This window comes from Anser brachyrhynchus (genome assembly GCF_964034855.1).
Source record: "Anser brachyrhynchus genome assembly, chromosome: 2".
Taxonomy (NCBI): domain Eukaryota; kingdom Metazoa; phylum Chordata; class Aves; order Anseriformes; family Anatidae; genus Anser; species Anser brachyrhynchus.
In genome coordinates, this window is record NC_137695.1 from 34,708,933 (window position 1) to 34,736,784 (window position 27,852).

Below are 27,852 nucleotides of genomic sequence, written 5' to 3' on the forward strand. Positions count from 1 at the left end.
GTTTTGTCTTTCTCCAAAAAGCATTACTCAGCTGACTAGGTCACATCTCTTTCATATCAACACAGTCAAATGCTTCAGTAAGTACTGCAGGACAGAATGCTTAATGTCGCCACACATTTGAAGGGTAGTTATATAGGACAAACGACATAAAACGATAGCCTTAATAAACATTTCACCTTATGCGTATGTACATCATCTTAAATACGCACACAAATTCAGAAGTTACTTTGACCGAACGTGTAAATCCGTATTTCTCTAACTGCTCTTATCAGTTGCAAATTTTCCATTACATAAAGTCTTGGGCTAGCCTGCATAGCAGCTATAGCAGCTGTCGTGAGTATTATCTTGCATTCTATATGTTAAGCCTAGAATTAAGGCTAGAGAAAAAACAAGACAAACTTTTTTTTTCCTGAAGTCGACGTTTAAATATTCTCTGCAATTCAACTATAAACTTACTATTATCGCGTACTAGCACAAAGTAAGCTTTTCTCTAAGTTTTGTTACTTAAGGTTGACTTAATTTTACTTTGTTGCAAAACTATTGTATATGATTAGAGTCATAGCACTAAATACAAATGACTAGAGGAAGTACTTACCTGTTTAATTAGCTGTGATTAGAGACACAGTATGTACAAACTACCCAGGCTGTTTTCTTTCATGAACACAAATATCAACATAAACATATCAAAAGCATAAAAGTACCAACAGCTTATATAATGATGTTCCCAAATACATTCAAAAGCAACTTGAAAGAACGGCTCCCATCCTCTGGGAAAATGCAGGCCGTACAAGCTACAGAAACCTGCTAACGCTGAGATCTCTGCCCAGTTCCAAGGAAGCATTAAACAAATGAGGAAGCAGCTACAAATTGTCCTTCCAATTTCAGGACCCATAGTTTTATAAATGGCCATTAAAGTCCCACAGTTATTCATACATTAAATACATGTACAAATATGTCCAATACTGTAAGAATTGTTTCACCTGTTCTCCAGAATATCTGCATCACATCAGTCAACATGTACCACAAAATGAAACGCTGTTTCCACTTACAGCTTTGTATAGACCAGTGACAAATAGATTCATTAGCTTAAGTCTAACTGTTGGAAGAAACCATCTTCAAATTTAGTTTTCAGACACTCCCGTATCTGGCTTTAGCTTCCAGCCAGCAGAACTGACAGACTGCTCCCCAGCTAACATCTCAACCCTTCAGTTAGAGGCCACAAATGCTGTAACCTGGCAAACAGCAGCCATCTCTGTCTCTCCGTTCCCCAATTATCACAATAACCCTGAGCTTGAATGTGCCTCCCCCAACCAGACCCGCAGCTATTTCCCTGTGCATTTGCTTCATGTTGCCTCACTATTTCTGCACTGTACTCTCTGTAATTTTGAAATTAAAGAAATACACTTTACTCTTTGGACTTTGGCAATTTGGTTTACTGAGGACGATTTTCTTGGCTTTTATTAAACTACTTGGTTCATCAATAAATAGCAGTAAACTAGAGACCGTGGGTTATTTGTTGAACCTCAATGTTTCAGATCCTTTGTTTTCATTTTACTAAGAGCATTCAATTACAATTTAGGGACAAAATGTAACAGACGAGTAATACTGAGCAAGAATCAGTAAGATCGAACTTGTTTTGTCACCAGTTTCTCACGGCATGTTGTATCAAACCTTTAGAAGAGTAGGGTATGTGTTTGTTTCTTATAATTACTTGTGAATAGTCCCCGGCATTGGCATTCAGGAATAGTGAACAAAATTGTTTCATATGCTTACTCTGTTATAATTATGACAAACACTTTTGGTGGCGTTCCTTGACAGTCAGGATGAAATTATTTTTGCTGTGAGAGCTTGGTAGTCCTATTCCTTTTGCTGTGCCAACATCGACATTCAACCAGCCACATGGTGAGTTATTTCAGAGGGCAAAACTTGCCAGAAATCTAAACAAAGTCAACAGTGTTTCTTCTCCTTAAACCATCTCACCATGACTCCAGCAAGTGCCAAAGATAGTCCAAGAAAAATCTGGACTACCCACTCTGCTTAGCCATCTCATATAACTGCATGCCAATTCCCAGGGAAGACAAAGCTCCTAAGGAAACAGATAAATGCTGACTTTATTACTCATGCAGCAATATCATGTCCTGCTTAACCTGTATTCCAAGGTGACACGAGATGTAGAACAGAAAACAAGAAGCCACATTTCAGTGGAATTAACTTTTATTGAGGGGGGAAAAAAAGGTTTACATGTAGTTACAGGTTTTTCCATCCATACTTTCAAACTCCAAAAAGGACCGGAAACAAAACTTGCTTAAATCATTATTGCAATACCAGAAAGTTTTTTGTTGTTGTTGTTTAAATGAACAGCAAATTATATAACTAATTGCTATGTTCAATAAATATTTTTTTTCCTGCACTAATTAGGGGGAAAAATTCAACCAAGTACAATAAAAAAAAAAACAAACAGAATTTTTATGGTTTTAACTTCAGATGTTATCCACTGTGTAGCAATCCAAAAACTTATGTATAAAATACAGTCTTAAATTTTCTGTGTACAAGGATCTATTTTCCTGGTCAGCCAAATACCAAATTTTGCTCTAGCTCAAATATTCTACACTCAAAGCAACTACCTGACAAAAAAAGAAATCCTCTGGTTCATGACTATCTAAATAAATTTGTCATTACAGGAAAGGCTCAAAGTTGTTATTTGTTTATCAAAGTAATAGGTAAACATTTTAACAGAAAGATTAACGAGTTACTTGGAAATGCAGGTTTATGTTAAAGTATCTGAGTGTATTACATATGACATGCAAGCTTTAAAAATATTGTTGCTCTCTCGTAATTAGCCAGGAGTCCAATTGGTTTAAAAACAAAATAGGAATGACTTCCAAAATGTATCAACACTTTGGGTTTTCTATTTCATTTTGCTTAAGATGTTTTACTACACAAAAACTACAACAATTACAATATTTAAGAGTATTACAGTAAGAAGGGATGGAAAACAGGAATACTTCAACTGAAGGTATGTATACTCTAAATGAACCAAAGTTTTGTAAAATAGCTGGATGGAGAACAAGGGAGGGAGGGAAGCAGTAGGGAAGCTAAGATCTGAACCTTGTATTTAAAAATCATGCCCTCAACTGTAACTCTTCTGATCTTCAATAGCGCCCTGGAAAAAAAAAAAAAGACAGACAACATCATTACTGTGAACAAACAGTATAAATGAACTCAAACACTGGAAGTGCCCAGGTTTTTTGTTTTCAGAACTCCCACTGACCGATTAGACTAATAACAAGTCTTATGCTGGCCTGATTCTATTTATTCCTGTGTATTTACTTACTTGGACTATAGGAACGGGATCTTGATCGTGATCGGTACCGGCTATAGTAAGGCGATGGTGATCGTCTCCTTTAAGGAAAATTAAAAAAGAAAACAAACATCATCATAATGAACGAAGCCTCATTCACATTACTTCTACAGAACAAAACCATTTCCTTAGCACTGAAAGATTTGGCCAGTATGAAAGACTTCAGCTTTATTTGGCTGTGGCTTATAGCTATTTAACAAATGCTTTTATATTTCTCTATCTGATGGGTTTAAAACTATGTGGCATTTCTACAGAACATTAAATAAACTCTCACTAGCCCTGCAAACACCTAAATGCTTTTACAGATGCCTACAATTCTTGTTGTACAACATTCTCTGAAACTAGATAACTTTCAAAACAGTCAGATAGCTATGAAATGTCAAGCATTAAAAACCCCCATCTACAAATAACCTCTTCTTTAACAGCACTGTTTGTCAGCTGTTCCTGATTCTATATACAGTATGCAAGAAGAGTCCTCTTTCTGTCTGTCCACTACATTTGCAAAATATACGCTCTACCTTCTCCAGGTAGCAAAATTCACCTCTCACTTAACTATTTAATACGTAGCTGAATTACAGAGGCACTGAAGATGACAACTACTTTAATCTTACCCAAACTATCGTAACAAGGCTCTCAAACAAAGCAAGCACATATGCTGAATCTTGGTAGAAGCAGAGTAACTTCTTTTTTGCCACTTATCAATTTCCCCCCAAACCCACTTTTCCTACAGAAATAAAATAATTAAAATTATGCACCTGTATCTGTAGTCATATTCTTCGTATCTGTCATAACCTCTGTCATACCCTCTATCATAGTAAGAGTCACGTCGACGACCTGCTCCGCCACCACCACCTCCTCCACTGCTGTTAGGAAAAAAAGAAAAGAGCAAGAAGTACTTCAGATTCTACTCTTCATCAAATTAAATAACTCAAAAACTTTTTTCCAGTGTTCTTGTAAATGAGACACTTAAGAAGCAGCAATTAATCTAGTGATTAAACGTTCAAAGAAAAACATTTAAAATAACAAAACAGATAAAAACAACATCAAGGTTTTCAGCCTAATTCACATCAGAATCAAAGGCAAATGGACACCCTAATATTTAAGCTAGCTAAAGGTGCCTTAACTGGCTGTGCTAGATGATTTTTTTAAATAACACATTCAATTTTTAAAATAAATACAGGAAACTACAGTAGGACTTAATAGTATATCTGAATCACAGTAACACAATTATATTAATACCTTTGTGAGAAAATATAATTGGCATAACTCTAAAATTAAAAAAAAAGTCTGCGGTTCAGTTTTTCCACCAGATTTCAATCATTCAGTTTAAACTAGTTTTAATCCTACTAAAGGAAGCGAGTGAACTCCTTACTGTGTTGGCCTGCCCATGTAGATGCCTGGAGTGGGTGTATGTGCTCTCTTGGTGATTGAGTAATCCACCCGAATCCTCCTGCCATCCAGCTCCATACCGTTTGCATGCTCCATTGCCTGCAAGAAAGAGAAGGGACGGGGGCGTGAAACCTACAACCCACTATGGAAAGCTATGTGCAAAACACACTATTTTCTGTTAGAAAAACAAGCCCCGACCTTGTTTTATTTAGCCTGGTTACTAGTGCCCCACTGTGGCGAACGGCTGGTCTCTGTCCCCCGGCCCGTCCGCCGGCAGTGCTACAGGGCTGCACTGGGGCGCGGGAGCACCGTGCCACGCGATCCCTTTTTAAGAAAGCACAGGACTACCCACTAACACAGTCAATTTCTTTGTAGTAGACTTCGCCTACTACCCCATCAGAAAGGTAAACAAAGTCAAAGCAGCTTTTCCTGAAAACTGCATCTTTCCTAGCGCCGTCTCTGACCCAGAGGGGATGGGCGGATTCAAAAGCTGTGCAAAACAGTGGCTTCCTGTAGGGTGCATATGGCCGGATTACTGCTAGTCGGCTGCCATTTCATGCTCTCCCAGCCTCCTGCCATCTCCCTTACAAGGACCTACTCCAGCAGAGCTTAGTAAAATGGCGGGTTCAGCCTACATGGATACCTAATTACAACCTTCCTCCCCACTCACTCTCACAATAGCAGCCAGCCAAAGCGATACGCAGGAGGGTCTGCGCTTGAGAAGCCTCTGCCTTCAGACCCGCTCACAGCTCGTGCACACGCTCGCTGGGTGTTCTAGCCCCTGCTTCTTTGCTCTTTGAATCAATACAGTGGTCTTTCTCAAACTCAAAATCAGGAAAGTAGTTTTTCAGAGGACCACAGCGTACTTTTGAGATTTACGTTCAGGTGATAGCAATTAAAAAATAAAATAATAATAAAAATTTACAATTAATGCTGGACTTCATAGTTATTAAAATTTTCAAAGCCAAAGTTTTTTTTTGATCCTTCCTCACCACTACTCTTGGATCTCCTAAATACTACTTTACAACCCAGTTCATCCAATACATGTTATTTTCATTTTTTTGTGAGAAAAGATACTGTTTTAATCTCAAGTTAAGCAACAGCGAAAAGACAAATCTTGAGTTTAACTGTGAGGCACAATACACAAGCCTCAAACCATGTCAGAGAAGAGCATTTTCTTTTTTTTCTTTTTAAAAATGAAATTAGCAACTGTTCAGAAATGTAATTTTTTTTTTTGTAGTTCTCTAAGAAAGATCTTACTGAGTTAACACATAACCTATAGAAGAGAACTCAAAAACATGACACCCACAAGATCTAACTGTCTCCAAACTGGAAGTGACTGAGTTATCACTAACATATTTATCTGCACTTAGGTTGTGCTTTAATAATTCTGTTTATATCTGTACTATATCGCCACCTAGTGAGCTCTGCTCCCACACAGCAATCTAACAACTAGAGTTGGCTAACTACAAGGCTGAGCCTAAAAGCATGTCAAATTTCTCAACATGTATTAAAATATGTTTTGTGAATTAAACATGACCATTAGCTTTAGTTCCCTAGCTTTGAATTTTTTTGAAAGGCCTTGCTCCACAAGGATGAAAGAACTAAAAAATAAATCTGTGCACACATTATGGCCATACATGCACGTAACACTAAAACTGAATGCTGCTAAAAAGCTGGTTGAAAAATCAGCATCATGATGAAAAGCATTTTTCTGGAAAAGTGGTGAAACGCAATGAGTCTTAGAAGGAAAGGAACTTTTTGCTTCATGGCACTTTTATGTCTGATCAATAACTTGCAGACAAAAACTTAGCTGATAACAAGCCACCTGAACTCCAGAACACCTGGCACTTGTTTTATTTAGTTAAAAGAACCAGAACCTCTTTAAGAAGAAGGAGGAAGAGTTCTTCGATATAGGGAACAGCACAGAGAAAAGCAGGATACCAGCAGGGTAGCTGATGAATTAATTTTGAGACTTGATAGTTTGTATTGGAAATACCAGGGAATGTGTTGTATTTCAGTAGATAAAGTGAAAACAGAATAAACCACCATAAATACACAAATAATTTTGATGGTATCACTCACATTCAGTCCTTTGCAATTGGAAAATCCTTCCAAAGATGTTTTTAAAATCTCTGCATCATGCTTAACTTCCACATGTTAACTCTTTCAAACAAAGTACTTCAGTTGACTTTATTAACTAATGACTGCTTTGGTATGAAAAAAGTCTATTTTAAAACATACTTCGGACAAGTGATACCAAAGTATTTAAGTTGTACAAAGACTGTCAAAACATATTCATGACCCTACTTACTTAAATACTTAATTAAATACTTACTTAAATTTTTCCCTTCAACTTCAAGCAGCTTATATTTAAATTTAAGATTTTACAATTTTATTAGAGTAGCACGCTGTATTCAAAACAAATTTCAGTTTGCTTCTCCTGCTACTTTTGGGCATGCATGAACGCTAAGAATATTCAACTTTTGAAGTGAAAAGAAGTTGCATACTTTTTCTAACAATAAAGAAAACACTTTCCAACGCTTAAGGATAGGAAGATAGGAATATATTTTCCAGATCAAACAAAACATATTTAAGAAAAAAATCAAATTACATTGGGGTTTAAAGACAAGTAATGCCTTCTTAGGAGCCTTTAACTGTCAGTCTATTTTTATTTCAACCTTGATTTTCTTCCAAATATTTGAGCACTATCAAAAGACTGGCACAGCTTTTGCAAGATGACAGTAAGCAAGCAAGCAACCAACCAGGATTCCCATAAACATACACTACTAGTTTTGGTTGCAAACTCTAAGGAAAAACTGACTTTGTAGGCCAGCATATACAACATCTCTATGATGGCAGTCAAAAGACACAGAATAAGACTTGTGAATGAAACATATAATAATCTTACATTATAGTTTTAAACCTAGAATAGCCTATCCATAACAAGAAAGTTCTTTCAAATTACTATCTAGGGTGTTTGACAAAGATGAGCAGTTCCCAAACTACAAGGTCATCACCTCCAGTGTCTCAAAACAGTTAGAAAGTAAACATTAAATTCATCAGATTTCAACTCATTGGATATATTGTATTCTAAAGATATTAGAGTTTACGTATAGCAGATTGAATATACTTAAAAAGTCAAACGAGCAATTTATGGTGGGATTCATTTTTAAAAATATTTTCAGGGTAAGAGACTTTTTTTCTTTTAAACTCAGAGTTGAAATTTCTCAAGTGGTACTTAAGGCCACCAACAAAAAGATCACTTCCCCTGTCACAGGTGCAACGTGGGATGAACAGACCTAATTAACTTTTTTCCCCCCCAAGTACACTGATATCACTAGTTCAGCCCTGGATTTTATGAGGTTGTCTGAAATGATGTTCTGGAAAAAAAAAAGTGGTGGGAAGAAGAAGCAAATGAGGAAACCCAGCTTTCTACACTTACTGCAGCCTGCCAAGTTGAATTCAAGTGTCTATTTCACCTCTGAGCAAGAGTTGTTTATATTCTCTAGTTTGAGGTTGCTTTTTAAATATAATTAGAATAATCGCAAATATAGTTTTTTTTCTTTCTTTTCTTTTTTTTTCAAGTCTGTAACTTGTAATTCCAAATATCTAAGACCTTCTCATGTTCTTTTCTGGTACATCAAGGGTCCTTTTGATACTACAACCACCACTTAAACATTTCTTCAAGAAGCTGTAGGAGAAGCTTTAGCCAGTAACAATGCTTCAAAAACTGGTCTGCTTGCACCACAGATCAAATGTCTTGCAAATTAAAATGAAAAACAAGACCAAAACACCTGTAATTATTCTAGTTTTTGGCAACTGAGCTATGTTAACAGCTCAGTTTGTCTCCATAAAGTCTGTCTTGATTGCTAAAAAAACTACTTCAGAAAATTGTTCTGAAAGATGGTCAAAACTGTAAATAGCATCTAAGTTGCATTAGGAACTGGAAATTTCCCATTGCCAACAGCTGTTGTAGTTAATGCTTCTCAGATGAGTTCTCCTACAGACACACAATACTTTCACAGCAGCCTCAGCTTTAACAGCTACGGGTTGATAGTACGGGTTACTGAAAAGCTAGATAGTGGCATATGAAATCCCTGCCTACCACAGTAAGAATCATCTCCCTAGAACACCCACTGCTTTTTACTCGTGATTCTCTTATTGCTAACCCTGAGATAATCATTCTGCCTCGCAACTTTTTTTTTTTTAAATCCTACTACATAGGTCTGTATTTTTTCTGTAAACCCTGGAAGAAATGGAAAAGCTTAAACTAATAATAATGTAACAGGCAGGTGAACATCCTTCAAAATTTAGCTAAAATATTTCAAAATGGACACCTCAGTGCCAGTGTTGCAAATGCTGAGAATTATAAAAGAAACTACATCTATCTTCAGAAACAGGTCTTCAGCAGAAACGTATGGATCTCGTTCTCCACATAAGGGTACTGTACTCCTCGTATGTACTTCTGAAGACTTAGAGTAGCAAGACAATGTAAGACAACCCATTGCAACAGACAAAGCCAAAAAGGAGTACCAAATACTAATTTTCTAACTTTATGAAAACAAAGATGTAGCTTCATAAAAAAATCAAAACACATAGCAGCCTTTTAACCAGCTCAGTAACTGACACGATTTGTAACAACGGTTACTAATGATGACAAAGGTTCCCAACAAGACCTCAGCTGCAACAGAACCCACGCTGGGCTGGGACTGACCTATCTTAAACCAAGCACAAAAGTTTAAACACACTCACAACCCATTTAGTGTCCAATTTGAGTATCAACAGTGTTTGAGAGTGCATCAGCCGAGAGGCTTCCCAGTGCGCTCCTCTTGGAAGGATAACAGTAAAGATGATCTGAAATCCTTGTTGTCCATTCCCCCTGTACTCCCCAGAACAGGGTTCCACACCTATTTAGTCCATCTATGACTGCTGAACTGAACTGCAGCCTTTTAAAGCATCTTATTTAGAGTTTTACATTCCCATTATTCAGAGGCTTTTTGTTTGTTTTCCTATTAAGACAAAATGTATTTACTTGGAACAAAAGCAGCCCAAGTAACATCGCTATTATGCATACCCAACTTTTCAGATTAGATCCATCTTCCACAGGGAATTAGTTAGTGTCCTTCAGTCCTCCTACAGGGCCTGCCACAGATTTTCACGCCTATAGCTAGATCCTCTTTTCCTGCTTATTGCTACTTCAAATCTGTATTCAGAGCCTGTGAAATCAAGTCAAATAAAGTCTTCTTTTTCCCCCGCAATGGGCTGGTGTGGGAAGAGGGAGGAGTGTAAAATCTCTCAACACTTGGAATTTATATAACTGAAATAATTTAGCAAATAGGGCAGGAGAAAAATTTGTTTACATTCCCAATGACTTCAGTTCCCACTCACGGTGCTCATCTTCATTTCTGTATTTCTGATGCTGCATGTAACATCCCATTTTTTTCTTTGCATTCCAGTTTTGTAGTTTCTGCCAAAGCAGCTTCATACTAAACAAATTACTTTATGGTATTTACACGGAACATTTTAAGAAATGCATGGTGTTATGCATGACCATTGCCAATGACAACTAGAAAAAAACTGTACTTCTAAAGACATATGAAGTTTTAAAACAGACAAGATTAGTATATGAATGTGCCAAAATATTGTGCAGGTATTTTAGATACTAACTGTGCTACAGAACGGTCACTGTTTCAAAATCCCACCTGTGAGAAATAAAGTTGTGTTTTTGCAGTGGAAAATTCTACTAACCTTGTATATTCAAAAGTGATTGTGCAGGCATAATAGTGGGAAGTATGTTAAGCAGATAAGGGGAAGGTCCTACTGTTCCAAAATAAGGAGAATAGCTAAGAAAAACAAGATGAGCAGTGCAAAATCAGTAAAAACAACAACAACAAAAAATCCCAGGCCCTTTAGTCATGAGAGAATAAATAAAGAAAACGAAGAAATTAACGGTTGGTCAAATAAAATTCTGTATGTATGGTATAGTAATAAGCGTTGAGTAGTTTGTGAACCTGTAGTACTCGGCCAATTCCAACAGGGGAGTAATTAAGCGTTGGGTAATAGGGAATAAAAGGTTATGATAATACTTTTGCTGGATGCTCCTGCTTGCAGGACGCCCTCCATTGCGATCGTAAATAAAAACAGTACTTCACTGAGACCCTCACATGAGCCTGTGTTACTGGCTGCAGATTGTTTCTCATACACCCCAGTGCAAAGAAATACTAGGCTAAAAGGTCAGAACCAGAAAGGCCACTAAACGTGAATCCTACCCATCCTACCAACTCCTCTCTCAACCTGTCAAAGCAACTGTGGGAAAATGAAGGGAAGCTGAAGGAAGCTTCCTGTTCTTACCTCCTCCTCTAGCCTGCAACAACCCCACGTATACAACTTCCATTCTCATTATAAACCAGTTCTCTGTACATCACTTCACCATCTTTTACAGCTGCTTGCCATATCACAATTGCTTGTAGAATCATACCAGAGATCAGTCAAAGCTCAAAACTGAGTCTAGTCCAACCAATCCATCCATTAAACATTTTTCATTAAAGTATCATCAACTAGCATCAGCAATTTTCATTTTTAAGTTACTGATAGTAGACCCGCAGCTGCCACCCTCCCTTCCTGCAGTGCTAGGTGAGAAGGGTCAGACCCAACCATTATGAACATACTTATCTAACATAAACAGAATCAAACAGCAAATCTGAAACATCTGCCCATGACTACTCATCCATAAATGTGATGCCTGAAGTCTGTAACTCATTTTGCAAATAAGAAAGGAGAAAACCCCACAATGAAAGCTTACATGCTAAGTTAGTATTTGTACTTTATTTGTCTTGAAGAAATTGGGATAAAAGAAACTGTCTGACTGAAATAGTTTTTTTTTTTTAAAGAAGACCGGATACATCTATACTTTTTAACGACAATTTTACATCTACAAATTTTATTAAATTTAATAAAGCTCACAATATCCATATACAGGTTAAAATATTTCTTACTGCAGTGAATCGTAATACAGACCGCTGTTCAGATTCTTTGATTCTTTCTTTACGCATCAATCACACTACTGGCCACTAGTCCAGCTGCAAACAGCTATTTGTGTAACTAGCAAAGTCACTAACTGAAGTATAATTGAGGACAAAAAAACATACTCCCTCAAATGCATGGTGACATACTTTAAAAGAAAACAGTAAAGAGAACCTTCAGAATTTTGATACAGAAAATTAGTTTGAAGAGTTAACTTTGAAAAATTTGGAAAAATCCTGGATGTCTATATCTGCCTAAAGGCTTATATTCATTTTGAAGTAATAGATTATCAAATCAAAGTACCATGTTCCTTAGTAATTCAATACAGACAGCCCAGGCTCAAAATTTGCCTAAACGTCTGAACACTGAACTAATGTGTTTAATCTGTCTAAAAGTGCCACATGATTTAAACATTTTAAATAAATTGCACTTAGAACTTTCTAGTGAATACACACAAATATTTTTTTTACGAAGATATTTGTAAAGACAATGCACAAAGAGCACACCTGTTTGAAGTAGTAAAGTATGAATTTACCTCTTTAGAATCATCAATTCTCTCAAAATAAACGAAAGCAAATCCTCTTGATCGTCCAGTCCGTTGATCATAAACCACATTGACACCAGTCAAAGGTCCATAACGGGAAAAGACTTCACGCAAATCTCTCTCAGTGGTATACAAACTGAGACCAAACACTCCGAGACATGTATTAGGATCTGGATTGGCCTAGTAAGACAAATGTTTAACTCCAATTAAGTTAATAAAATACAACTTATACATTCTTACATTGAAATTTCTCAATTATTTTTAAGTGAAAAAATTAAGCATAGTTTATTACAAACCTTAGTATTTCAAGTGTTAACATTCCAATCTTAAGGTGTTTCAAAGGGTAGCTCACTTTCTGATTTTCATTTTATAAAAAAACACAAAAGGTAATCTTCTCATGTGGGTGAAAAATTCTGACTGTACACTTGAGAGAAATGAGGCACTATGGTTACAGAAGAGATACAGGTAACAAGAACCTGTTTTATTAGTATTTCTCACTCAAATCACCAACAAGCTGCAGGCAGGATGTCTAAGTGTGTGCTGAAAACTGGTCAGCCAGCCTCAACTCCCATCTTAGCCATTCTACAAGGCCACCACCACCGGTTCTGAATACTGCAGGCTGCCTCCAGTTTCACACCCTAAAAGCAGCTGAGATCCTAAGCACAGACAGCTGAACTGTAACTTGCCTTCTACCAAAGGGGTGTTCTTCCCAACCCCTCCTCCCTCCAACATTTCCTGTTCAACTATAATGAAAGTTAATATTTAAATTTTAAAGTTTCTCTCTGTTCACTAGTAAACTGGATCAAAACCAGCAGCTTCTCTCAGCTACATACTGAAGGCTGGTTCTGTGAAACAGTAACCGAAAAGTGTGCTCACTTTTCTAGAGCAAGACTCTTGATTCTTGAAAATAATGTAGGAAATGGAAATACTCATACATTTCACTTCAACTAAAGGAAGTCAAATAAGAAATTCTACAGTTGTTCAAGGTACTGCAATTCATTTTCCTATTAGGTTCAAAATCTCTCTACATGCCCCAGAATTCATATAATGCCAATTTAACTTTAAGAATTATCTTGATCAAAATAAGTGTTGTTTTGGTTTTGTTATGATTTTTTTTTTCCAGCTAAGTTCCTGGCACCTGTTATACTAGAAGCAGGAATTTAAAATTGGAGCAACAGGCATTTTTTCAGCTAAAATAGTAACTGCAAGTCAACACAGTTAAAATTTGTAGTTGTAGTTCAGATTTTCAAAGCACAGTGCTGTACTGTACTGATGCACAGTAATTTATGCCTCAGAGCTTGCCTTTCATCCTGACTTGAAGAATGAACAGATTGAGATCTCCTGTCACGTTCTCTTATGAACCCCTCTGTACTCCTGGATACCAAGGTGACAATTTTTAGATGACAATTTAGAAGTAAAGTCTTGAATTTCAAAGCTTACTTCCATAAGGAAAGGAAAATTCTGCTTTCAAGTACATAGTCATGAAACAAACTAAGACTAAAAGCTGAGTAAAAGTATTCCATGGTCCCTAGCTGACATTCTACACTTTTAAACAAATTAAGTAACTACATTAAGCCAAATAACATGCATGGAACAGTGGAACATGCACGTTAATTACTGGGTTTTAAACTGCAACATGTAGATTTTCAGATACAGAGCCATGAGAAACAGAATGCAAAATATAAACCGAGAAAAGCATGTCTGTGCAGTAGGTAGGCTTAAGTTTACCCTACTGGGTTCTCCATCTGTAGGAAAATATTTAGGACTTAAGAACTCTTGTTTTCTGGAGAATCATAACATTAGATAGTGACTGTGACCAAGTTAAGCACATCTTTTTTGCTATGCAAGAAAAAAAGTATTTGGATAGTATTTTTCCATATAGGAAGTAGCAACTTGATAAGCACTTCTTTTCACAAGAATGTTTAAAAAACATTACAGCTGTGTTTACTTGCTTCTGCCTGAGCAGGTTCAGTGAGTGCATCAGTTTCTCATAACAGGAGATCTGCAACCTAATTTAGCTCCAGTTAAAAAATTATAGCTTGCAGATGTAACAAATTCCCCTTCCTATCTTCTACCAAGACACGGAAGTGAAGAAGTACATGATTCACGCATGCTCTCATATTATCTTTCCTTATTTTTATAATAGTATGTTTCAAATTATGTTGTGTTTCTTTTAAGAAATGAACCCTATTATCTTTTCTAAGGCAAGCTAAGTACGGAGAATCACTCTGTACACCCTAGGCAACAGTGACAATTACATCACCACTGGAAAGATTTTGACTGTGCAGGATTAAACGACACCTTTAATACTGAGTTTTTGTACCGCCTCCCATTAGCACAGTATGGCAAGGTCAGCAGAAGTGGCAAAATTGCTACCAATTTTCCTAGTGTCCTTAGAATTCTCTAAGCTGCAAGGTCTAATCTGATTTATTTCTGTTTTGACACTATTAGAACTACTCCTTAGAATGAACATGGAATTCACTCTGAGGAGTTTCTCATGTTTCACAGAGTCATTTCCAAGGCAAAAAAGACTTCACAGCAAAATATTCTAATACTTCCTAAAGTAGTAAAGTAGATGCATTTGTCTTTTACCAGGAAATCTGCTAAGCCTTTTGAAGTTGTTATTCCTGCCAACTTTTTAAGACATTAGATTCGTATTTACAACAGTATGACTACACACTGGCAACAATCCACAAATAGCTTAACTACAAATGTTGCTTCACAACAGCTTAAGCCGCTGTACATTAGCACTGCTGTAGTCTTGCCCTCTTCCACATAATCATCTTCTCCCTCACATTGGTCTTATCTGGTTGTGGTAAGCTGCTTCACTAAGGTGAGCATGCAAAAAACTACATACTTTTTGACAGGATTAATAATAAATAAATAAAGAGAAAATAAAGATGAAAACTAAAAGGATCGTTTGTGGTCCTCACCAAGGAAGAGGCAGACCCGTGTAGTAGTACTCACTCAGATCAGCATCAAGTGATGCGAAACCAGAATCTAAAACGCTGAACAAGGAAGGACACTGGGAGAAATCTCTCTGAATGACATAAAAGTAGTATCTTAAGTCAATTTACCTACACTTCCTATCCCTGTCCATACAGACACTAGGTTATTTCATTTGAATTCTGAGAGGACTATCGATCCTTTTCATAGCTGTCTGTTTTTCCAGTTTATTACGATTTACAGGTTAGCTAATAACAAATGAGTTTATTTCTTCAAGTTAAACCAAAATCATTACTTGGAAATATAAAATCACAAGCAATCTTCAACATAATACGCTATATGTTACAAACAAGAACACCTGAAAATTTTTTTTTCCTTTGCTCCTACAGTTGATCTTGTAAGTATTTTCTCTTTTTTTTTTTTTAAAGGCACGCACAGTTGCCTTTTTTGTGAAGTGTACGCGTGCTTGGAACAGAATAAAAATAGAAAAAGTCCAACTTCTAGAGCAGAGGGAAACAGATGTCACCTATCTACCCATACTCACTTGGGACAGCATGGCTTTCGGTAAGATTCTACAACTACCCTGCCAATGGCTGGCACAAGGTGTAAGTGCCCAGTTGTTAAGGAAAGACTTTGTCCCCCCAACCCAGAAACAATTCCCGTATCCTCCAATAACAAGACAGCAAGTCAAATTCAGCCTGCAATTATCTTAGACTACACTGATGTAAGCAGTGACTGTTTTGTTGATACTCAGCCTTGGGGAACATGACATACTCTGCTGCCTGTGTGCCTTCTCCTGTTGGACATTGGAGAGTGACTACGGCTCCTTCGACGGCGGTATTCTGGCGTGTACGATCTGCTTCGAGAACGTCTCCTATGGGAATGAGAATGGGAATGGGATCTGGAGCGAGTGTAACGTCTGTGCGAATGTCTTCTGGACCTGGATCTTCAACAAAGAGAAAGCTTTTAGTTAGGTCATATGCACCCAATGTGTTGAAATGTAAGCCTTACATTTCCCAGAGAAAAATCTTAAATTCATTTTTCGGAGGCTCACTACAATAAAAATAGTTAAGTTTCTTTTACTTTGTGCATCTTAAGATTGCAGATCTTAAATAACTTGCTCAGTAGCACAATTTTCAATTTGGTCAGAGTGCTTCTGGCATAAAAAACAGATTATATTCACAACAGTCTTCAGAAAGTTCAGAGCTTAGACTTGTATTAGCTTGGCTCCACATGTAACTAACACTTGCATATTGGTACAGAAACCAAACATACCACACTGTAAAATATTGTCTTAACTGATAAACTGAAAGATGTAGCAGTACAACAGTGCTAGGGCATCTACAAATGAAGTTTGAAAATCAGTTGAGACCAAAAAAGCTGTTTAACTCCTCAAGCATTTCTCTGCGGATATCCAGTCAATGATAAACACAATTTTGAACTCGCACAATTCTGTCAAAGCTGCATGATTTCATACAGTTGTTATATCCTAATAACAGGCAGATATCTGGCTAAACACTGCAAGAGAAGAAGCTGTAACATCGGGCTGAACTTAGGAATTTCAGAGCACAGTAACTCTTTTAGACTTCCCTGGTAAAGTAAACAGATAGGGAAGTCACTGATCTCTCCCAGGAACTGGTAAAGAGGAAAAATGTAATACTATGCAAGTCCCCTTCCCCCTCCGGGGCTACAAATGTTTTGTTTTCTGGTTTCTCTCTCCACAGATAAAAAGATTCAGTAGGTCTACCAGTTTTCAACAGTATGAAGGTGCAAGGGAAAATGGAAGAAGAGAAGTAGCATGAGCTGGATATTTTATGACATACTTAGAGGAAAAAAAGACAGACATTCCTCCCGTACACTGAGCAAGTTCTCTCAGAACTGAGAACTATAAAACTTTGCCTGTGCAAGCACAAGCAGTGAGAGAGAAAGGCATACACAGCTTCCAAAAACGAGCTTAAATACTAAAGCTCCCATAAATTAAGAAGCTATCCATGCCCAACTTTAATCATATTTTTCCAGATTTTGTTTAAAAGATTCCAGTGAAGGAATGTTAAGAACTGGCCCAAGTAGTGGCTTCCAACATTTCCAATAGTGATGGAGCTTACTTTTTTATCCAACCCAGACTACTTTTGCTGTAGTTCTCACTTGAGTTTTCCTTCTTTCCTAAAGGAGGGGTCTACACAAGAAAGAGTTCCCCTGAAAAAGATTTTGGGGAAGGGGACATAAGCTTTCACAGAACTGAGCTGTACTCTCTTCTCTCTTCTGGAGTAGTTAAATCTTCTCATTTTAGTAACAATTTCTACTCCACTAATTCTATTATATTACTTCCCTATAAGTAAACATACTTCATTACTTATGGAATCTTCCCCCAGCTTTGTCCAACTATACATCCACCAACACACAAATTAACGCAGTCTTCTTAGTGCATTCCAAAAGGTTTATAATTTTTACAAGGGAAAAAAAATCTCAGCAATGTAACAATAGAACAGGCGTAAGCAATAATACTGAATATCAACTCGAACTACTTCCCAGACATACCTCGATTTTGATCTCGACCTAGAGTGCGATTCAGAATGTTTGGAAGCTCTCGATGGACTGCGAGATCCTGACCTGCTCTCCGATTTTACACGAGCAGGACTCCCAGCTGGAGATTTTGACTGGGAGCGAGACTCCTAACGAAAAAGATAGTATTACAAATGGTATTGGTTGTACAAATGCCTAACTCCTAACATTTAAAGTACAGTAATTCTATTATATTGATTGCTCCTGAAAAAACAAATGGTTAGGCAATACCCTCCAGAACAAATTTCATTTTGCTAGCCCACTGTTAATATTGTATGCTTTCCTCAAATAGATCCCTGCTTGAACCAGATCACCAATTCTCTATTAACTAAGTAATCATGCAAATTCATCTACAACTTGATCATACAGACACTGGAACATAAACCATACATTTACTTAACCTAGGACCCATTCATTCTTCCAGATTCTTTTAATTCTACTTCACTCTTGCTTTCTACTTCTCTTCATTCTTCATTGAGTTTTTCATTTTTCATACTTCGTGTATTCTTCCCCAATTCAAACAATTCATTATAGCCTTAAAAAAAACATTCAAGTGCTTCTATCTGACCAATCTTCTGTTCAATTTTTTCCCCCATTCAATTTTAATTTTCTGATCTTTAATACTTTTCATTAGCCTTCTTTTATCTTGATTTATCTTCCACATTCTTGGAAAAAACTCTTCAATTTCTTCACGAACATTAACCTTAATGGAAAAAGAACATTTAGTATATTTAAGCACGTGGGGATTATAAAACTCTGCTGGAGTTCAGATGTTATCTACCAAATTGAAAAGCCAGCAGGTAAAGTGCAAGAAACTACTTTATAAAACAACCTTTTTTAAAAAAAAGCTTTAAAACTGTATAAGTGTCTACGGTCTAACAATGAGCTTACTGAGTTCTCGGTGTTTTACTGTATTTTCAAAGCTACCCTCCTCCCCTTTCAGATTTTTATTCTCTGTACGATACATAGATGAGCTAAAAAGCTAATTAGCACAAATATATATTAAAAATATTGATATCAATAACTGAGTTTCCCCCTAATAACAACTATGTACTTCTCAGTATTAAATATCCCAAATTCCACTCCTACGCATTATTACTAGGACACTTAGTTCAACAGCACGGCCAAAGATTTCCAGTCAAAATCTATCTATGCACATACTTACTCGCATAATACATGCACATAGATATAGGCAAGACAAATTTTTCTTCCTACTTTCTCTTCCTCATTGTTATCCTGTTTTCCTTGCACACAACTTAATCCACAAAAAACAAGACGTATAATACTGCAGTTCAAAGCAATCCAATAACAGACAGGAGTTTTTTTTTGTTTTCTTGTATGATAAGGCACACAAGAGAAAAACTAGGAAAACAAGCAAACAAAGAGCAGATTAGGATTTCCTCACATTTTAGTGTACAGCATTCCTAGGGAGCTCAGCTATTAAAAAAAAAAGCTGTGGAAATGTGTGCTATATACCTCTATAATGTCACCAAAAAACATGCAAAACTTGTAATGGAAAAATCGCATAGCAAGTTCCCCTCCCACAAGCGTTACATTTCATTTTCATCATTTCTTCTCCTGCCTGTCCTTAAAATACTTTTCCCAACTTATCTATTTTTCTGTGTAAGTCCAGATTTGCATTTTCTTTTGTAGTTGAATTCTTCAGCACTCTGGACTGAAGTCCTTTTCAAAGGACTCCTTCCTCATATTTAAAGACAATAAATCAACCAGAAATGGAACATGAGAGGCCCCTTATTTATTACAGGAGTATTACAGCTATGCTGCCTTTTCCCCTTTACCCCAATGAAAAGGACACAGGATGCATGGAGAACATCACCTTCTAGTTTGATAGGCACACTAAACTTATCAATGAAGGCCAAATTCAAAGCTGGGCTGTGACGTGGACCCCAGCAGGTCTACGTTACAGGGTATCCCACTGAACCAGCTATCTGCTGGTCTAGCTACAAAAGACTGTCACAGAAAGAGAAGAAAGAACGGGCACTTAAGTAATACCAGATTTTATACAGTGTTCTTATTTTTACATCTGAAATTCACTGTTCATTATTAGAAAACATCCTTTTAGAGCCCCAACATACTTTTTAATTACCTCTCCTCTAATTTTGTACTCTTCATTGTTTGATAGCCCTCTTTAATTCTTACATTTATACTTCATATCCTGCAATAATTCCCAGTTTCTCCAGGAGTTATTTCCACTCCCCTCCTTAGTGAAAGTGACCAGTAATACAGAAAAGCACTTAATGTGACATCCTTCAGATTTAGAACAGATCCTTCAATAAAACGACAAAGAATTCACTCTCCTCAGTCACTCCTTAATGAGGATACTATACTGTCCATTCTCTTTTTAAATTTGAAAGATCACTTCTTAGACAATAAGGTTGGAAACAAAAAAAAAAAGAAAAAGAAAAAAACAAGAACAAAACAAAAAAATCAGATACTGCACAATCTACAAGTGTTGGGAGGTGCCAAAAATATTAAGGACCCAGTAACTCCCATACGATGACAAAATGAGCTTAGCATCCTTATCTGTTCAACTGAAGCATCTTCTGACACTGCCCACAGTTTTTCTAATAGCATCAGTTCTGACAACGGCTCTGTATGAAGTTGCCAAAAGCAAGCAGTACAGCATTTCATGGAGGTCAAGTCCTTTCCGAGCTGGTTGCTCCAGCCCTTTAAGGGCTGCACTCACGAACACGTAACTTTAGAAGCAGAGTGACAGAGGTGACAGCACGAGTTCTTACACATTTCAAACTTCCTCAAACAAAGTAACCGTAGATGTAAACTGCAGCTAAAGAGAGATTACCTGTTAGCAGTTGCATACTGTGTCTGTCACTGGCAGGCAATTACATCTCATCTTCTGATGCAACATAGATCACCTAGTTATATCTCCTACAGTTCTTCAAAAGGAGACACTAAGGGAATCACAATAACCTGGAAGAGTTTAAGGACTTAAGGAGGACACTGAAAAAGTATCTAATAAGATTTATATCAGCAAGACTACAGGTATGGATTAAGAGATTCAGCGCTTCAAGGTGTCACAGAGAGCAATTTTAAAGAATTTTCCTCCTCTATTTCCCGATGAGAAAATAACTAGCAAGATTTGTCTTAGTCTATGTCACAGACAGACCCCACTGTTCTTCATAACCAATTTATACATCCATTCTGCAATATCAACGAGGACATTATATTTCTTAGTGTATCATCTTTAACAACAACAAATAGACACCTCTATTATCCAAACCATTCAAATCCCTAAATTCCGTACTAGTCTTCAAGTAATCTAGATATCCTGATCTTAGATCCATGCTTACCCCAGAAATTAATTTAACTACTACTTAAGAAAGAACAAACTACGATTTCTCTCTGTATCCTCAATATTTACTTATCTTTCTGTTCTAAAGATCCTCAGTCATTTGAGGGCCACAGATCAGACTGCATTTTGTTAAACTCAGCTCCTCACCCCACAACAACCTCACTCTTGATAGTGTGCACGTTGATGTTTTCTGCTTTGTTATGCAACTCTCGAGGTGCCACTCTCACCCTTACAACCTTACAGGCAGATACTCACTGGGACCATTTCAAACCATCTACATCTGCTCTCGCTACAGTCTGTAGGAAAGAGACAGCCAGCTAACTACCTAGCAGTCTTCAGATCAATCCTCCCATTCAAAAGGCATACACTTGTCAATACCACTTTTCCCATGGCAAAAGTGGAAAAAAAATCTTCAGTGTGCTTCCTCAGAGTGAGATATGGTGACTTCCTCAAGCACATACTGGGAAATAGGATTAATGATTCACTAAGAAGTCAAACAAATTACTGTAGGTGAACGCAATCTGAAGACTGCCGCTTCAGCTACTGATTCTCTGGTTAAGAACTGCAGTACTAGAAGCATTTATAGAGAGCACTGAAGAATATTTTCCATCGTTCCTACCTTGTTTATTCCAGAAAGAACAACACTGAAAAAAGTATTATGTACAGGATGCCTCTTCCTACCCTTCCCTAATGCTCACATAAACCTAGGCACTGAATAACTGATCGACAACTTCAGCTAAGCAAGGTGATAGTCACGTCAATGCATTTCCTCCATACCAGTACAACTGTTTCAACCATAAGTGATGCAAGTTATAGCTGCCATTTATCTTCCTCACATCCTTCAAGAGAAATGCTACTTTCCAAAATAGTTACTTGAAAAAAACAAAACACAGTTTTTTGTAGAGTAGAATTACAGAAGTCTTTAGTAAGTATTTTTAGATTTGCACCCATCATCAGAGGGCATGATAAAGACAACAAGAAAAGACAAAAATAGTTTTTACATGACTCTTCTATCCTTACTTTTCTCACATTTTACCATGCCTCAGGCCTCACCATTTCAGAGCACGTCATAAAGGGTTTGCTACATGGCTATCAGACTTTAAAGAGAGACTAAGTAAAAAGAGCCAACTAGGCTTACACTAGGCTTCCTATAGGAAAGCATGGGAAGTCAAATGGGAGGAAAAAAACACGTTATCACCCAGAAATTTCAGTCGGCCTCCACCTTGAGAAGCACCACCTGCACGGGGGACAGAACAGGACAGCAAGTAGTACAGCAACACCATTAAGCTAGCAGAAGATAGCTCAAGGCTTTACAAAAATCTTGCAAAAAAAAAAAATCCTGCCCAAACTCCAAAAATAAATGAAGTCCAACTTCATAAGGGAACAGAAAAGCAAAAGCAGTCAAAAAAGAAACTGAAATTCGGTAGCAGCCTACATTCGCTGGATTAAGCTGTCAATTTAGCAGCATCTCTTCCTGAGATGAGACCAGATTACTTTTTAACCACTGCTTTGACAGGAACCCGCCAACTTTCCTCTAAACTCACCAGAAAAGTTACATTTTTGCTTAATACTATGATCTGTCACTCCACACTAAAAATGCTAATCTCTTAATTAGCTATTCTTCCACAAATATTTTAATACATATGTAAAATAAAAGTTTCTTTTCATACAGAAACTGAAGTTGTGCTATCTTATATACATATTTAAATATTTTAAAAATAAAGTTATTGGCATCAGCAAGCTTCATATATTGTTATCAGTGACACTGCTCCAATAAAAAAGTAAAAAGAAGTAGCTTCAGCAATAAACCTTTTGAAATATATGCTTATCTCTTCACTGAGGCTTGAATATACACCTGTCCAAGGAAGGGTTCTGTGGTCACTCTTTTGTGCAGGTAACAATCTAGAATCTATTAAGTTGATTAAACAAAAAAAAAAATCAACTTCCGTAAAAAGTTTCCTTTCCCATGTTTGCCATCAGAAACCACAGCACGATCACAGCCTTCCTCCCAAGCTAATGCAGAACTACAGAGCATAAGCAGCCTGTCACGCCTGTATTTCAAGAGGTAGGAAAGCAGCGTGCCTTCCTTGCCACTGAGGTGGCAGATTGCCAATACAGGTGTCTGAACCAAAGAAATGATCTCAAGGTTGATCAGGTTTAGGTAGCATCGGAACATACATGAATTTAAACATTTTCTTTATGAAGCTTGCATGCAAAAACCACAAGACACATTCAGAGTTTAGCTGACCCAAAAGCCGCTTGCATGCGTACGAACTACACATCCTTCCTTCAACAAAATGGCTCACGCGTGAAATGATCTAGGGTTCAAGTGCTTTACTAGACTGAAATCACTGAGATTCTGGCAAGAGCAGGAAGAGGCCTCTCATTAGAGCCACGAAAGACGATCAATCTGGAGATGTAAGATGGAGTTCTGCCTTCACTCTGATATAAAGTTTTATCTATTTAGACAAAGAGCCCATTAATATTGGTAGAGAACTAGTAAACTTTTAAGATTACAGCAGAAGCTCAAAAAAAATTGATCGAAACTGCAAGTGGAGTTTCCGTCCGCATCTGTTCAGACTACAACTCTTCCACTGCTCTAGGAAAGCTTTTAATAAAGCTGCATCACAGAACATGCACCAGATGAACAATCTGTTGTTACAAATAACTGGACAAATATGAACGGAACTAAGATCTAAATCCTTACAAAGCTATCATCTATCAACAGTAAGAGATAAAAAGCCTCATTTGTCTAACCTGCTCACAACGAACACTTAATGGTGATAAAATCCTGCACCTTTTGCAAAACTCACGTCATTGGACAGAAACATGACTTAAAATCTGTTTCCTTCTTCGAGTCCATAAACTTATATCTAGTATGCCCATTATATTTCTAATTATTCTGTCAATTTCTTTCCATTAAATAACCATACTTGGGGGCAGGATTTCTTCTCTTCCACCAGCCACATTCTTAATACAGAACTTGCTGAAGCAAAATTGATGTAAAAACAGAGCAAACGTTAATTAGTCTGAACATATCTGATTAACATTTGCTTTGGAAAAAAAAAATCAGTAAAGAAATGAGCGAGTTCAAGAATAATAGTTTAAATCCCTACAATTTTAACCAACACCTTATAAATGCAAGTTTTCAAACAGTACAGATTATGCAACCTCACTGAAAAGTTATTTCCAAGATTATCCTCAATTTCCTCTTCACATGAAGTGACAGCATGATTTTAAAACTGCAAATTGGAGGCAAGATACGTGGACATCTTAACACTGCTAAAACATGCTTTATTTTAAACAGAGTAATTCCTGACATTTATTTTTGTTAAAACTATTGTTTTCTTCACATGTAACAAGCAAAACAGGGAAAGACTTTCTAACTCATCTTCCATGTAAAGATTTATTTTTAAGAATTCTTTTGGTTACTGCTGATTCAATATGCACCTTCGCCTTGTTGTCAGACTTCATCACTACTTTGCTACTTTCAAGAACTTAACTGGAAGTGTCTTGGGGATGAGATGCATCTATACGGACAGAAAGGGACTTCGACTAAACCCCCCTTTAAACATCACACTAGTTAGTATTTAAGCTGAATGCTGAGGAAGGTGAGGAGGACTAAAAGTTAGGTACTCAGAAATCTCTTTTGTGTCAATTTGGAGGAAAGCAGGTTCTTTACCCCCGCTGCCTTCCCCCCCCCCCCCCCCCCCCCCAGTCTCTTTGCGGTTCCTTCTCCCATTGAACTCTTCTGCTATACTCTCTCCATCCCAGGTGCCTGCACATAACTGAGGCCCGAGGACATTCAGCGCATCAGAGTTCTGTCCAACTGGGGATAGGAGATTAAACACTGACTACCCCCAAAACTTACACGCTTAATTTTATGAAATATATATTAGGCTGCAACATTTTATATATATATAATTTCAAATATTCGTCGTCTACAAAAAACTTATTAGTGAAATAAAAAAAAAAAACTGCTTAGGAATGTTCCTAACTGGAACAACAACAAAAAAGCCGTAAGTGAATCCTGTTCCGTTCAGTTATGTTTAAAAAAGAACATTGAGCAAGAGAGTGCCACTTGCTAGACTGATTCAGAAATTCCGGTATTAAGGAAAGAATGCAAGTTTTCCAAGTGAAAACTCAATGGGGTCAGCAGTTCTGTCCAACAGGTAAATTTTCCACCTCAAAAACAAAAAAAAAAGCTTAAGCCAACTGAGAAGCAACAGTCAGAGAAACGGCTATGCAGGACTTCTCTTACTTCAAATACTGTCAAAACATTAATTTTACTTCTACATTTGGCAGGAGAAGGTATGCAGAAATACTGAAGCTGAACAGCTGTATCAGGTTCTTTTAACACTAACAATAGATCCATCACAGCACCTAATACACACATTCTCTGGAGGAACCTAACATAAATAGTTATAAGAAAATAATAAAAAAATATAAATTTTGCTATAAACTGGGAGACTGAAGTAACAAATTTTAAAAAATGAACAACAAAGAATACTTATGCTCAACCTTCTCTGAGTTAGCTGGCTTTCCTTTCAGAGATTAGTTCATTTATCTGAAACGAGCATAGGCATACAGCCGTCTTTGTCCAGCAACTAACACAAGAACAGATTTTGTTTACCTCACCTGAGGAACCAGCAGCAGTCACTGGGCAGGCAGGTTCAACACATTCAGCCTGGGGACTGGGTTTTTTTTGCTTGTTTTCTTTATTTTTTTTAAAGACTAACATTACAAAAAGGCTACAGTATTTCTGTAAAAATAATTATTGGAATGTGACTCTGGTCGTTTAAAAATTCATTGCTCGATTCTCCAGGCAACAATCTTAGGTAACCATATTACTGAAAAGCTGCTATCGCTGGTTCATCAGAAAAAGTCACCAAAAGGATGCTCAGGTGTTCTTCTAAAGCAACTCTCTAGGAGAGAACAAAAAAAAAAATCTCTGCAAAATTAAAAAAAAAAAGTAAATGGTGATGGAGTGAGAACAACACACGTTTAATTTCTGTTTCAAGCAGCTCCTAATTCCTGCCTGCCCTGCTCATCAGTAGGGGGAAACACACAAAAAAAAACAAACAAAAACAAAAACAGAAAATGGAAGGGACCAGTCAGAGGCCTACAGAAAAACCGCAGCCATCGGAGGGAAGAGAGAAGGAACAGGCCTAACAGGGTTACCAAACCGCAGCGGCTCCTTGAGAGAAAGTCTTCGGCAACACGCGATCGGTGCGTGCCAGGGGTTTAACAGCGAGGGCCGTACCTCCCCGGTGCCTTCTGAGGCCCGGCCCCGGGGCTCGGGGCACACACGGGTGCTGGCTGCGGGCCGGCAGGCAGGAGAAGCGCTCACAAAAGGATCCGGTCCCTCCTCGTTCTGCGGGGCCCGCGGGCAAGGGGGGGGGAAGGGGGGCCCGAGCCTGGGCCCGGGGGGCAACGGAGCACGGCGGTGGGGGGGCAGGAGGCTGAAGGGGACCGGGAGAAAACGGGGGCTGGGCAAGGAGCTGGGCCCTGCTGCCGGGGGGGGCGGAGGGGGCAGGATAGAGGCACACACCCCCCCCCGGGAAGGGGGATGGCGGCGGAGGCGTGAGGGGAGAAGGAAGCGTGCGAGGGGGGAGGCAGCGGGCTCAGCCCCCAGCCGGGCCGGTTCCCTCGGCGCCGCCGGGTCGTTAAATACAAATAATAAAATAAAAAAATAAAGAAAAACGGGGTGGTGGGGGGACACAGGGCGAGGAGGGAGACGTGAGTGGCTCACGGCCCGGCCAAGCCTCGGGCTCCCGAAGGGGCCATTTTAGAGAGCACCGCGCCGCTCCTCGCGCCCCCCTCACCCCCCCTGCCAGGGCGCCCCCTCTCAGCACGGCCCCGCCAGGGCCGGCCACTCACCCTCCCCTCGAAGTTGTTCTCCTCCACGTCGCTCATGTCGGCAGGGTCCCGGCCACGGGGTTGGGCTGGGCTAGGCTAGGTTAGGTTAGATTAGATTAGATTAGGGCGAACGGGGACGCTCAGTGCCGAGCAGCAACCGCAGCCGCTCCCGCTAAGCGCCGCTGCCGTCAGCGCTCCCGCCGCCACCTCCCTCCCGCCGCGGCCGCCCCGCGCCGAGTCCCGCAGCAGCGCAAAATGGCGCCGCCGCCGCTCCGGCTGCGCCCGGCACGGCGCGGGGGGCGGGGCGCGGCCCGCCTGTCACAAAGGAGGCGCCGAGCGCGGCCTCGCTGTGAGGGGCGGCGGCTCCGTGTGGGAAGGGGGGGGCTCGGAGGTAGCGGTGGTCGCCTCCTCCCCGTGAGGTGGAGGGAGAGCCTTCGCGGGTCTTCCTGCCCTCCTTTCTCCCCAAAACTCCAAACCCGCCGCCCCGTGCCCGCACGCTGCCGGGGGGCATCTGGAGGCACTCAGTTCCCCCGCCGACTGCCGGGGCTCCTGTCCCTGTCCACAGCCAAGCCCGACTTGGCTTCTCATCTTATTAACATCACACACTCGCCTCTTTCTGGCAAATTTCAAGTTCCACGCCACTGGAAAGAATTTTAAACCTTGATTTAGGCCCCCCTTACCAGTGTCGTTTTGGTATGACGAATGGCTGCTTCATGCTTAATGCTGGAAGATTGCTGTCATTATAAGACTTTGGAAATAAAGCCATGAGATCCATCTTGAGTACTTCTAGGAAAGACAGGCCTACACATTCAGTAGTACTCTTGAGGTTTTTCT

General features: G+C 38.7%; 1 protein-coding gene across 6 annotated transcripts; it reads right to left on the minus strand.

Moving 5' to 3' along the window:
* Positions 1–2,196: 2,196 nt before the first annotated feature.
* TRA2A (transformer 2 alpha homolog) lies at positions 2,197–27,322 on the minus strand. Of its 6 annotated transcripts, none has more exons than XM_080582677.1 (9): positions 27,040–27,306; positions 18,219–18,531; positions 17,805–17,938; positions 16,041–16,212; positions 12,312–12,500; positions 4,734–4,849; positions 4,117–4,224; positions 3,335–3,402; positions 2,197–3,163 (listed from the first exon to the last, which is right to left on the minus strand). In XM_080582677.1, the coding sequence occupies exons 4-9, from the start codon at positions 16,071–16,073 to the stop codon at positions 3,153–3,155; spliced, it is 525 nt and encodes a 174-aa protein (XP_080438803.1). In that variant the 5' UTR covers positions 16,074–16,212; positions 17,805–17,938; positions 18,219–18,531; positions 27,040–27,306; the 3' UTR covers positions 2,197–3,152. The 6 variants fall into 6 exon arrangements, with proteins under 6 accessions (XP_080438803.1, XP_080438804.1, XP_080438800.1 ...); XM_080582678.1 differs by lacking the exon at positions 27,040–27,306 and adding an exon at positions 25,798–26,084; XM_080582674.1 differs by lacking the exon at positions 18,219–18,531 and having other exon boundaries at positions 27,040–27,322.
* Between the last annotated feature and the right edge of the window lie 530 nt (positions 27,323–27,852).

What these genes read in the sequence shown, in the direction of transcription:
- TRA2A (XM_080582674.1), bottom strand. Translation starts at nt 27,075, where the DNA reads ATGAGCGACGTGGAGGAGAACAACTTCGAGGGGAGG. An exon ending in GAATTGATGATTCTAAAGAG is followed by an intron (nt 4,850 to 12,311) that starts GTAAATTCATAC and finishes TCTTTCTTGCAG; the next exon opens with GCAATGGAGCATGCAAACGG. An exon ending in GAATATGACTACAGATACAG is followed by an intron (nt 3,403 to 4,116) that starts GTGCATAATTTT and finishes TTTTCCTTAAAG; the next exon opens with GAGACGATCACCATCGCCTT.